Source organism: Typopeltis vanoorti, chromosome 5 (genome assembly GCF_054136105.1).
Source record: "Typopeltis vanoorti isolate ZY-2024b chromosome 5, IOZ_Tvanoo_1.0, whole genome shotgun sequence".
NCBI lineage: Eukaryota > Metazoa > Arthropoda > Arachnida > Uropygi > Thelyphonidae > Typopeltis > Typopeltis vanoorti.
The window spans coordinates 46,659,925-46,673,955 of record NC_143553.1 but is presented as its reverse complement, the minus strand read 5'-3'; the positions used below and the strand labels follow the sequence as shown (position 1 = coordinate 46,673,955).

Sequence of the window (14,031 nt, the reverse complement as noted above, 5' to 3'; positions counted from 1 at the left end):
CTTCTAATGGCTTCCAGTATTCCTTGTCATACAAGTTAATAATCAGAAGCTTTAAAAGAACACATGTACTAGATATTTTGGTAAAGATTTTTTTTTTTTTTTGATTAAGCTTACATGTGTAGAAAAATACAGAATTTATTATGACACTGCAGTATATTTCATCAGTCTCAAGATGTTAGTTATATAGGATGTACTTACTAGCTCATATCTTGTTCACAGCTGAGTTGACAAGAGACTACACTATTACAATTCAGATAAATGAGTTTTATAGTTTTTATAACTAAAAATTAAACCTAATCAATATTTAAAAACAAATTATGGACATTTAATCATAATGTTCCATTTATCCCATATAGCTGTAGTGTTTTGAAAAGCTTTTCCCTAAGTATCTTGTTGCATGCCTTTTCCAGATCTACAAAACTTAAGTACAAATCCTTGTCATATTCCCATGATTTCTCAACTATTTGTCTTAAAGAAAATTTGATCTTGGCAACCTCTATTTGGCCTGAACCCTGCTCGTTCTTCTCCAAGTTTCTCTTCCACAGTCTTTCTCAACTTCTTTTCAAGTATGCTTGCATACTTATATATCTTATGTGGAATTCTTACCCAGGACACTTAGTAGAGAAATTCTTCTGTAATTCTCACATTCAGCTTTATTTATCTTTTTTATAGATGGTGCTATGAGAGCTCTACTCCAATTATTGGGAATTTGACCAACTGTCCGAGCTTTCTGAATTATGTAGTGTAGCCACTGCGAAACCTTTATACATAAATACTTAAGCATATTTGGTTGAATATCATTCTACTCCAAATGCCTTTCCGCATTTCAAGTTTTTGCCAGCTTTTTGTACCTCAACTATTGATATGTACTCTTCTTTGCATTCCTCTTGAAAATTTTCTAGTATGGTTCTGTCATTGCACGGTTCGTTTAACAGTCTTTGAAAGTAATTACTCCAATTTTCATCACCTTTATCATCTCTGATTCCTTTTACAGTACTCTTTCCTCCATTTCCAAGCTTCTTCAATAGCCTCCAGAACATTTTACCACCTTCCTGATATTTATTTTCTATATTCTTACCAAAGTCTTCCCATGAATTTTTGTTTAGCTACACACAGCTTAGCTCTCTTACACTTTTCTCTGTATTCTTTTAGGGCATATGCTGACTTATTTGCTAGAAACTTTTGGCATGCTTTCTTCTTTTCCAGGACTGCTTCTTTAACTTCTTTTGTTCACCATGGTGTTCTTATTTTTCTATCCTTACAGACAACTTCACTACATATCTTCCTAGCTGAATCAATCAATGTCTTCTACAGTTTGCCACTGAAACTCCAAGGTTTTTTTGTGTTTGTGTGTTCAATTTGTTTCATTTTTTCCTTCAATAATGTTTGTATAGGCGAGTCTACAATTTACTTGTATAAACTGCTCAACTTTAATTCTTTTTAAAACTTTCTTACATACTGTCTTTTTCAAAGTAATATCCATTTTTATCATGTTTAATACTAAGTAATGGTTACTTCCAGTTTCAAATCCTCTGTACACATATCCTGAACAAGCATGACGATATCCTTATCAACCGTGATTTACTGAATGAACCTTTACTTTTTTTCTTGTCTTCTATCCATGTGAACTTGTTTATTTTTATGTTGAAATATGTTGTTAGTAATGACTAGTCTGTGTCCTGAGGAGAAGTCCAGTAAATTCTTACCATTATTATTAGCTTTGTCCTTTTCTCCAAATTTTCCCAAAATGTCCCTTTATGCCTGGTGAGATTCATTTACTCTGCTGTTCAGATCTCCAACAAGGACCACTTTTTCTTTTCTTTATATCAGCTGCCTGTTCTAATGACTCAGAAATTTCCTCCACTTCTTTGGAAGAATCTTCTGTGGGACCATAGGCACAAAAAGTTTCATTATCCATGTCCCCATTTTGAAGTTTATCCACATAACTCTACTTGAAACTTAAAGATACTAAGAAAATGTATACTTGGTTTAATCTTTTATCCAAGTGTAAACAAACAAGTTTGTGCCTGAAGTATTTTCAGGACAGGGGCAACTCATATATAGAAGCTAATGACTTCATATCACTTGCTTTAGTATCCCATAATGCAAAGCACATATCCTTACAGACATATATAATGCTATGCATTATGGGAAGGGTCACTACCCAGACCAGTTTTAACCTATATTGAGGTCTCATTAGTGAGAGTCAGACGCAGAGTTGATACTAAGGTTGAAGTAATGCAGAAATCATATTTTCATATATGAGTAGCCAGAAGGTGTCTCACCTTATTATTAAAATACTCTGGATTAGAGACAGTTGTTGGAAGTTTGGTTATACTGTAAATGAAAGACACCAAGAAATTATATACTTGGTTTAATAATTTATCTAAGTGTAAGCAAACAAGTTTGTGCCTGAAGTATTTTTTCAGGACTGGAGCAACTCGTATATAGAAGCTAATGACTTCACATCACTTGCCCGTGCTTAGCATTATGGGATACTATGGCAAGTGATGTGAAGCCATTAGCTTCTATATATGAGTTGCCGCAGTCCTGAATATACTTAAGGTGCAAACTTGTTTGCTTATACTTGGATAAAGGATTAAACCAAGTACACTTGGGTCTCTTTTTATGCAGATCTTTTTTATACGTATTTGAAGTTATGCTGTGCATAACTTCAAAACTTATGTATAGTATGCCCACAGATATGAGACTTTTCGACACTTCTGCGCATGTTAACAGAAGGAGAATCCATTCCGATAATAGGATAATCCAGTATTTCACAAACTTTTCCCACAACTGAACACTTTACAAATCCTGAAATTTTCATGGAACACCTTGGTTATTTTGTAATGTATTAATTAATAATTAATATGATTGATAATTAATTAAACATAAACATCATTAAATTAATTTGTGTTGATTTTCATTGACATATCCCATTGTGATCACCAAAATTTATAATATTATAGGTACTTACGAGTGAATGCAGACTTTTTCTCCTGTGTGCTGATAGTTTTCCTCTCCTTTTGTACATCTTGGAGATTGCTTTGTAGGCTGGAGGTGGATGAATCACTATCTGTTGCGTCACAAACACTTTCCATAAGAGATTTCTTAACACCAAAATTAAATAAAGTCCCTTGTCTGTTATTCATATTAAAATTTAAATCTGTAGGCCTATTACTTTTAAAAAATCACGGCACTATGGTTTCTAAACAAGCACTTTCACACTACAATGCTTGTGAAGAAAGTATTCAGTATTACTAGATCTGAGAACCGGATACAGACTACTTTGATCTTCAATTTCAGTGAAAAAATTTTCTTTATACTTCCTTGCTGATTGGTCACTAACATTTCCAACACAGATGTTATTTCGTTCAGGTTTGAGAACAGAGGATACGCTGCCCATTGTTGTAATTGGCTTGCTGGCAATTTTTATGATTGGTCATAATCAGCGGTATTCTCTTTCCCAAATGTTGAAAGATTTCGATGTGTGAAAATTAACGATAATTCATGAATATTTACAGGTTTAAAAATATGCCGCTCGGTCACTGACATTTGCTACACAGATGTTATTTAGACATTCTGGGTCTGAGCTTTTCGACATATTCACGAATGTTATTCTCCTCAGAATATTTCCACTATAACATATTTATTCATGAAAAATGCTTAGAAAACTAAAATGACAAATTCCAGGAGAACTTATCACGGAACACTTATTCACCTTCCGCAGAACATAGTTTGTTAAAACCTTGGGGTAATCATTTCATATTGTGGGATGAGTTGCTTATTATTACATGGCGGAAAATTAACTTCTCTTTTATGATCATTGCAGTTTTTAAAGTGGTAACTATTTTACTTGTATAACAGTCGGAAAATTTTATCTATAAAGCATGTGATTTTGTGTGTTGTTGACCAATTCGTTCATTGCCGTTGTACATAATGAACATCGTGTTGCAGCACATTCTGGTGTAACGTGATAGTGTGTAAGCAGTGAGTGTTCGTGAAGTTTATTTTTGCATGTGAGTAAGTGTTTGTCTTTTTATTATCGAAAGTCTAAATTTTGCTAATTGTTATTTTAAAGATTTAATTTGGCCTAGTGGAGAAAAAAAAGCACCAAAGAAAAGCAATTTCTTTGGAAATGAAAATTGCAATTTTAGATCGCTTAGCAAAAGGAGAAGGATCTACGGCGATTGGTAAAACATTTTAATTAGGTGATTCTACTATAAAAGCAATTCAAAAGAATGAACCGCAATAAGAAAATCTGTCATTTCTGGCACAAAATTAAGTGCTGAATTATCGTACTCAAGAGATGCTTTATTAGAAAACACGAAACGAGCGTTCGTAATTTGGGTTGAAGAATTCCTATAAGTGGTTATTTAATTAAAGAAAAAACGCTTCGGTTTTATGAACAGATGAAGCAATTGGAGCCGTCTACTTCCGCTTCCCAGGGTGATAAAGAATTTTCAGTTAGCAAAGGATGGTTAACCGGGTTTTTAAAAAGGAATACACTTCATAAAGTGAAGATTACAGGCGAGGCTTCAGCAGCAGATGAAGAAGCTGCAAAAATTTTCAAGAGAAGTTAACCAAAATGATTGAAGATGGTGGATATTGTCCCGATCAAATGTTTAACGCTGACAAAACAGGATTGTTTTGGAAGAAAATGCCTAGTCGAACTTACATCGCAAAGTCTGAGAAAAAAGCAAGCAAAGATCGAGTAACGTTGTTAGTTTGGCAATGCATCAGGAGATCGAATGTTGAAACCCCTCCTAGTAAATTGATGTCTAAGACCACGTGCTCTAAAAGGCAAAGATCTAAAACAGTTGCCGGTACATTGGATGGCTAATACAAAGGCCTGGGTAACAACTGCTGTATTTAAAACTGAATGGTTCAATAATTGCTTTGTACCAGAAGTGGAAACATATGAAGCAAAAAGTTCTCGATTTTAAAGTTTTATTAATTATTGACGATGCACCAAGTCATCTGCATTTAGAACTTCCAGATGTGCAGGTAGTGTTTTTTCCACCATTAGATCAAGGCATAATTGCTACTTTTGAAAAATATTACGTTAAGCACACCTTTCAATTTATATTGGATAAACTAGAAAACGAATCATTAATAGTAACTGACGTTTGGAAAAAATTTTCTATTTTGAACTGTTTAAATCATGTTGCATCTGCTATCGCTGAAATAAGACCACAAACTTTAAATGCCTGCTGGAAAGCAGCTTGGCCTGGATGTGTTGCAAACAGTGCAACCAAGGAAACATCTACATTATCAGCTGAAATCATTATTTTGATACATGAAATTGGTGGAGAAGGTTTTGATACATTTAGCCAGAACGATGTAGATGAATTGCTTGTGGATAATGCCTTAAGTGACGTTGATATTATTGGATATCGATTAGATATCGTCGAGGATCCAGAAAATGATAGTGAAGCAGAAGAAAAACCTGTCCCCTCACTGCAAATATAATTCGAAAAGGTCTTGAACTGCACAATAAATTGGAAAATCATTTTCTTGTTAATGACACAAATTCTGAATGAGCCTTTAAATTCCAACGTGAGCTGAAAAACTGTATGTCTGGATATCGTGAACTGTATAAAAAATTAGTAAAATCATCATTGCATAGTTTAATCATTGATTACATTGTCAGAAGAAAAAAATCAGCACAGAACGAGGGTGAAGCTAATTCTGTTTGTGAAGAACCATTGCCTTTACCATACAGATCTGATGTGCTTACTATCTCTTCTGGTGATGAAAGTGATTTTGCACCACTTCGCAAACGTTGCCAAATATTGTCTAATAGTGGTGATAATTCTGATGACAAAATGTAAAAAAAAAAAAAAAATATTACTTTTCAATAAAATTAAATGAATAAAGCTTTAAAACAAACTTAGGCATTCTTATTTTCATAAACTTTTTTTATGCAATTTTTTTTATGCAGTTTATTTTAATTCATTGCTTTGGTTTTATGCTGTTTTAGAAAATTATGGAACGTATCCCGATTTTTTATATGTGGTTTTCTGTTGAACTTATCTACCGCATAAAAAGAGACCTGACTGTATATAATTTCTTGGTTCTTTAATTTATAGTATAACCAAGTGGAAAAACTTCCAACAATCTATTTGAAACTGCCTTCCAATTAAGAAGTTTAACTTCATGTTTGGTGTTGAATGCTATCACTATTCCTTCCCTCCTTCCTTTTCTTGATTGCTATTGCCTGAAAATAACATTCTATACTTATTAAAAAGTAAGTTCTCACTTGTTTTTGTCTTCTTTGTCTCAGTAATGCCAATTATGTCCATGGTACTTTTCCAATTATTCTGCAAGTTCGATTTCCTTTCCATTAATACTTCTTATATTGATGGTTCCTATCTTTGGTTCTTCTGATGTTGAGCTGGAGCTTATTCCAGTAGCTGACTTTTCACTGTTTGCCTTGGTTTCCTGGCAAAAAACAGTGTCATTGTTTAACTAGGTGATGCCTCAGCCAGCATGAAATCCCATCATGTTATACTATCATATGTATTGGTCATGGCTTAAGCCAATAGAGAGTACAGTTTGGTCGGCTAAGTTCCAAATTGCCAGCTCATCCTCATTTGTTCAATACCCAATAGATACCTACTAACAGAGCACTCTACATGAAGACGAGGATTAGACATGAGGTCAGAAGCCCCAGTCGGTTCACCGTATTCCTGAAAGGTGATGTGGAGGTCTCCTCCCAGTTATCTAACTTGCACCATTAAGTGACCCCTACTTACCAATTACTTCCCGTATAGATATGTGTGTGTGTGTGTGTGTGTGTGTGTGTGTGTGTGTGTGTGTGTGTGTGTGTGTGTGTGTGTGTGTGTGTGTGTTCACATCAGTGGTATCACGTGCCCATTTCGGTTGGGTGTGTTGTCGTGGCTTATGCAACTTGCGCTACAAAATTCATGTCAATTTGACTGTATGATTGCATTTTTATCGATGTATGAAAGTTTTAAGAATGTATAGCACATCAGTACTCATCTTAATTGGTCTAATGCAATTAATTGTAGGATAAATTGTAGGTAAGATGAAACTCAGAAAACAAAAACGGCGACTCGTGACAAACATTTAATTGAATTGGTTGACACAATAACCAGTCACAGCCTCTAAGTGCTATTGTCTCAGAACTCATCCTGCCTTGCCTTCTGAGCAGTTTAAAACTACTAGAATGCTAAGAATTTGACCCACTTCGCCATCTGTACATCTTTTCAAAGGGCTAAAAGGTGTATCGTATTTTGAACGTACATATGGGCTATTAATGCAAATGTGATGCAATGTTTATGTGTTGAAAAGTGTCCTCTTCATGAAGCATAAGTATATTGTGTTTACCTTTAAGAATCATGCGAAGACTGGAAGCAATTAGAGAAGTTTTTAATAGGAATAAATGCAAAAGTATAATATCTGTGATATTGCTATTCGGTGGATGAGCACTGCACACCTAGCATACCCTGAATATTTGCCCCTGGTTCACACACACTCTCTCTCTCACTGCTTGGAGACATCAACAGAAAAGATGTACCTACATGGGCAAGCTGCATCATGCCATATATCGAGTCACGTCTTTGTACCAGTATAAATGGAGGAATATGATGCTCCTGAGTCAGTACAACTGTGTTTGGATGAAATAGCTGCGAGAAAGGAACTGACGTGATGTGAAAGAGGTGCTGGGATAGGATGCCATGTTGCAGGCCTATCTGTTCAGCAAACTGTTGACAAGCCCAGGTCAGCGACCAGTGTTACCATAATGAAATGGAAGCATAGGGAGTCAACTTAAAGTGCAACTTGCAGTGGATGACCCATCACACTCACTGAATGTCACTGTAGGATGCAATGAAGGATAATATGTAAAAACTGCTATTCATCAGCTGACACTTTGAATGTGGAGTACCAGGCATTGACTGGAATTTGCACAAAAACATTCAGAACCAAGACTCACAACATGGGTTTTCGTGGCAGGACTGCAATACGCAGCCTCCACATTACCCAAACCAACACATACAGCATTGTAGCATTGTCTTCAGTGGTTCAAAGAACATGTACAGTGGAACATGGAAGCTTGGAAATGGAGTGATGAATCATGTTACACCCTCTACCTAGCAGATGGATGTGCATGTGGCGGATGCCTGCTGAATGTCTCTTAGCAGCATGCTTAACCCCAATTATGAAATTCGAAGGTGGTGATGTGATAGTATGGTCTCGTTTTTCCTGGTTTGTCCTCAGATTCTGTTTGTGGTGCCACAAACATTGAACTATCTGAACATTCTGGACAATGCAATGCTTCCTATTTTGTGGCATTTCTGTGGAACTGACCACTGTCTCTTTCATCAAGACAATGTACCATGGCATAAGTCTGCTGCTTTAACTGTGTGGATTGTGGTCATGAACGTTACCACGCTCAACTAGTATTCAGAGAGCTGGAGACGAGCAAGGTCAATGGATGTCTGCCCCACAACATTTCAGAATTTCATTACATGCCTACAGGAAGAATGTTACAGAGTTCCCATTAATCGCTATCAACAGGAATTATGTTTGTGGAAAGTATGTTGAATAGGATTTCTGTGGTCATCATAATGAAAAGAAGTCATATATGTTATTAAGGTGGGCACCATAGCTGTTTGTTCCTTATACTATGGTGTGTGTTAACTTCTTTCCAAGCAGTGTATTTCTGTGCCACTGAGCTCCTGCGAGCTCTTTAATCGCATCTTCCAACTGTTGCTCCTGCTGCACTGAAATGTGTTCTTAAACTTTTCTACAAAAAAAAAATTTACTTTTTATTGACTTCAAGAAGAGCTTCTGACTTATCAGGTCACTGAGGTAAGTGAACTAAGCTGGCTTATACACTATTTCAAGTTCATGCAAGAGCTACCCAATTTCTTTACAAAGTTCTTTTCTTATTGTGTGAGTATACCTGATATTATTTTTTATTTATTTAAGTTTATTTTTGCCACTGATTTTTCTGCTGTATTACTTTTATGATTGTGAATTACACTGATGCTGTTCCTAACTTAAACCCTGTTAAATAACATTTTTAACTCTATACACTGAAAATATTAATTTTCCACCCCTAAATTGATTAGAAAATAACATTCATGTGGAGATTTTTGTTGAGTATATAGAAAATAAGTCATAAGATTTATAGTAATTATAATACTTAATTAATTTTTAAGGCATTTGATTAACATTTGGGAGAGGAGATTAGGAATTAATTGCTACATTACATAGTTTGAGATATACTGTTATGTAAAATCTAATTTTAATCGTATTATCTGTGTTGCATAGTTAAAAACACATAAGTGTTTGAGTTTTCTTTATAAATTCATTCTTTTCCATGATATAGGTAAAAGAACATACAGGTGGAATAAATATGCAAGCTCTTACCCATGTACCCTCTTTGCTGTGGCTAGTGGATAGAGAAAATATCAACTTTTATCTTGATCTCTTTGCTTCTGTAGGATTGGCTGTTTCTGTTGTTATTTTCATATCTGGTGCTGCTAACATGATTGCAATGATCTTGTTGTGGATTTTGTATCATTCAATTGTGAATGTTGGTCAGAGATGGTAAGCATTGTGGATTTTATATAAAATAATTTAAAATATTTTCCTTTAACAAGTCTTGTATATTTATGAATTGGTTAAAGAAAGTAAATACAATTGTTCCTGTAAAGTTGCACGTGTTAAAATTTCAAGCATGGAAATGACTTGCAGTGGTCATAGTATAAATCGGCATTTTGTACCACTGAAACAAGCCATTTCATAACCACACCTGCAATATTTATAAAATGCAGTTGAACATTTGTTGGTTTTATTGATTTGTGGATTTAATTTTTTTAAATGTCACTTTGTATCACATCAAATTGTTATGCCTAATTTTATAACTAAAAATACTGTGAATCAGAGATAGTTATAAGTTTTTTTTCACTTGATGAATTACAAGTAAATTACACTTGCCAAGAAATTATATTTTTGTTTAATCCTTTATCCAAGTGTAAGTAAACTTTGTACGTGAAGTATCTCCCACGATTATACTACGTGTGTATAGAGGCTTTTGAATTTGCATCATTTGCCTTAGATTTCGATAATGCAAACCATGTTTAAAAGAAACTTTTTATCATCAGATATTAAGGCAGTTGATGTGAAGTCAGTAACTACTATATGCAAGTAGCATAGTCATGAAGATACTTCACCCACTAATTTTGTTTGCTTACATGTAGATTAAGTATTAAACAAGAATATAATTTCTCCTGAAGTATAATTTACAACTAAAAGTACTCTGTTTTTAATCAAATTTCAGGTGACTAAAATTTTGTGCTCTTTTCTCCAAATTTGACTAAAATATTTTTGTATGTCTGACAATCATTTCCTACTCTGCTATTTAGATCCCCAACAAGGACCAACTTTTCCTTTTTCATTATGTCAGTTGCTTTTTCTTGAGCATCAAAAAATTCCTCCACTTCTACCTTAGTAGAACCTTCTGTGGGACCATAGGCACAAATAAGTCTCATTGTCCAGTTCTCCATTCTCATATTTGCCCACATTACTCTACTTGAGACTGACTGCCATTCAAGAAGATTAGCCTCGTATTTTGTGTTGAATACTATGGCTACTCCTTCTTTTCCTTGATAATAATAATAATAATAATAATAATGGCAAATATCTGTTGGATTTCTGCTCAGGACATGGACTGGTTATTACTAACACCATGTTCCAACATAAAAATGTGCACAAATTCACAAGGAGAGAAGAGGCTAGGAATAAGAAAAGTCTCATTGACTATGTTATTGTTGATAGTGATGTTTTCTCCCTGGTACAGGACACCAGAGTGTACAGAGGATTTGAAATTGGAAGTCATCACTATTTAGTCTTGAGCAGGATAAAATTGAATTTCATATTGAAAAGAATAACATGTAAGAAAGTTTTAAAGCGAATAAAAGTTGAGAAGCTCTCAGATGTTAACTGTAGACTAAAATACAGAAAGATTATTGAAAAGAAAATGAAAGAGTTTGAGAACAGGAATCAAACCTTGGAGATTCAGTGGCAAACTCTGAAGAAAACATTGATTCATTCGGCCAGAGAGGCATGTGGTGAGGTTGTGTGCAAGGATAAAAAAATCAGAACTCCCTGGTGGACACAGGAAGTTAAAGAGGCAGTGAAGGAAAAGAAGAAAGCATATCAAAAGTTCCTGGCAAATAAGTCAGCTTTTACTCTTACAGAATACAGAGACAAATGTAAGAAAGCTAAACATTGTGTAAAACTAGCTAAACAAAAGTCATGGGAGGACTTTAGCAAGAATATAGAAAATAAATATCAAGAAGGTGGCAAAATATTCTGGAGGTTGTTGAAGAAGCTTAGGAATGGAGGAAAGAGTGCTGTAAAAGGAGTTAGAGATGATAAAGGTGACATGAAAACAGGAGAAAAAGATATCCTTGAAGTATGGAGTAATTACTTTGAAAAACTGCTAAATGAAACAAGCAGCGATGACAGCACAGTGATAAAAAACACTGACCAGGCATGCAGTCAGGAATACATATCCATACTTGAAGTAGAAAAAGCCATCAAAGGCTTGGAATGTGGAAAGGCAGCAGGAGTAGATGATATTCGACCAGAAATGCTGAAGTATGGTTGTATAAAAGTCTTACAGTGGCTGCACTGCATAGTTCAGAAAGCCTGGCAGAGGGACGAATTCCCGATGATTGGAGTAGATCTCTCATAGTACCCATATATAAAAAAGGGAAATAAAACTGAATGTGAGAATTACAGAGGTATTTCCCTACTGAGTGTTCCTGGCAAGATCTATGCAAGTATACTTGAGAAACAGTTGAGAAGAATTGTGGAAGAAAAGCTTGGTGAAGAACAAGCTGGATTCAGGCCAAATAGAGGCTGTCAGGATCAGATCTTCACTTTACGACAAATAGTCTAGAAAGCATGGGAATATAACAAAGATCTGTATTTAAGTTTTGTCGATTTGGAAAAGGCATATGACAAGGTGCCAAGAGAGAAGCTATTCAATACGCTGCAGTTATATGGTGTCAGTGGGGCATTATATCAAGCAATACTTAGTCTTTATTTGAGTTGTAAGTCAGCAGTTAGAATTGAAGGAAGTACAGGAAGATGGTTTAATGTTAAATCTGGTGTGAGATAGGATGTACATTATCCCCTCTGTTATTCATTATCTATATGGATCACATTATGAAGGATCATCATCATCATCATCATCAAATTCCTGACATGTACCCTCAAGGGGTGTACAGGATATGACAGTACTACATGAAAAAATTACATCATTACTAACTTCCTATCTACAATTTTCCTCCAAATCAGTCTGTTACTTATCAAGACTCCAACATTATCAGATCTTATATTTCTATCGTCTAAGGCACTTTGTACCGTATCAATCCACCTATATCTTGGTCTTCCTCTGGGTCGTTTTCCTGCTAACCTGGCAGAGAACACCTGTTTTGCTAATCTTTCCTCTCCCATTCTATTTAAGTGACCATACCATCTGAGATTAGCTCTGCTAACGCATTCCTGGATGCTGACAATGTCAAGTTCTTTCCTAATATCCTCATTTTTAATATGATATTGCCATTGATGCCATCTGTTCACGCCTCTAATCTTTCTCAAGACTCTCATATCTGTGGTCTCTAGTCTTTGGTCAAGTGTTTTACTTCTGACCCAGCTCTCAGATCCATAAGTTAAAATTGGTTTGAACACAGTCTTGTATACAGCTAATTTAGTGTTCCGACTAATTTCTTTCTTATTCCATATGAATTTAATTCAATTGACTTCCCACCATACCAGCTCTGCTGATTCTGTTGTCTATTTCTATATTTAGCTTACCATCTTCAGTAAAAATTGTGCCTAAGTAGCTGAAATGTTTTACTTGTTCCACAGGTTCTCCATTCACAACACAGTTGACATTTTCAATGATTCTGCCTATTTTCATTGTCTTTGTCTTTTTATTGCTGACCTTCATACCATATCTATTACAACAGCTATTCAATTTAGTCAGAGAATCTTGCAGACTTGTAGCGGATTTATTTAGAAGTATAACATCATCCGCATAAAGCAAAGAGCTGACATTAACATCTCCAATTTTGATATCAGGTTTAATACCACATTCCTTCATAATGTGATCCATATAGATAATGAATAACAGAGGGGATAATGTACATCCTTGTCTCACACCAGATTTAACATTAAACCATCTTCCTGTACTTCCTTCAATTCTAACTGCTGACTCACAATTCAAATAAAGACTAAGTATTGCTTGATATAATGCCCCATTGACACCATATAACTGCAGCGTATTGAATAGCTTCTCTCTTGGCACCTTGTCATATGCCTGTTCCAAATCGACAAAACTTAAATACAGATCTTTGTTATATTCCCATGCTTTCTCGACTATTTGTCGTAAAGTGAAGATCTGATCCTGACAGCCTCTATTTGGCCTGAATGAAGCTTGTTCTTCACCAAGCTTTTCTTCCACAATTCTTCTCAACTGTTTCTCAAGTATACTTGCATAGATCTTGCCAGGAACACTCAGTAGGGAAATACCTCTGTAATTCTCACATTCAGTTTTATTTCCCTTTTTATATATGGGTACTATGAGAGCTCTACTCCAATCATTGGGAATTCGTCCCTCTGTCCAGGCTTTCTGAGCTATGCAGTGCAGCCAGTGTAAGACTCTTATACCACCATACTTCAGCATTTCTGGTCGAATATCATCTACTCCTGCTGCCTTTCCACATTTCAAGCCTTTGATGGCTTTTTCTGCTTCAAGTATGGATATGTATTCCTGACTGCATGCCTGGTCAGTGTTTTTTACCACTGTGCTGTCATCACTCCTTGTTTCATTTAGCAGTTTTTCGAAGTAATTACTCCATACTTCAAGGATATCTTTTTCTCCTGTTTTCATTTCACCTTTATCATCTCTAATTCCTTTTACAGCACTCTTTCCTCCATTCCTAAGCTTCTTCAACAACCTCCAGAATATTTTGCCACCTTCTT

General features: G+C 35.2%; 1 protein-coding gene across 1 annotated transcript in view; it reads left to right on the top strand.

Moving 5' to 3' along the window:
• The window catches only part of LOC150106356 (lipase maturation factor 1-like), a 239,147-nt gene that overhangs the window by 25,146 nt on the left and 199,970 nt on the right, over nt 1-14,031 (top strand). Inside the window, exon 3 of the mRNA XM_090393097.1 lies at nt 9,362-9,582. Coding sequence (XP_090249223.1) covers nt 9,362-9,582 — 221 coding nt within the window. The remainder of the gene's footprint in view (nt 1-9,361; nt 9,583-14,031) is intronic.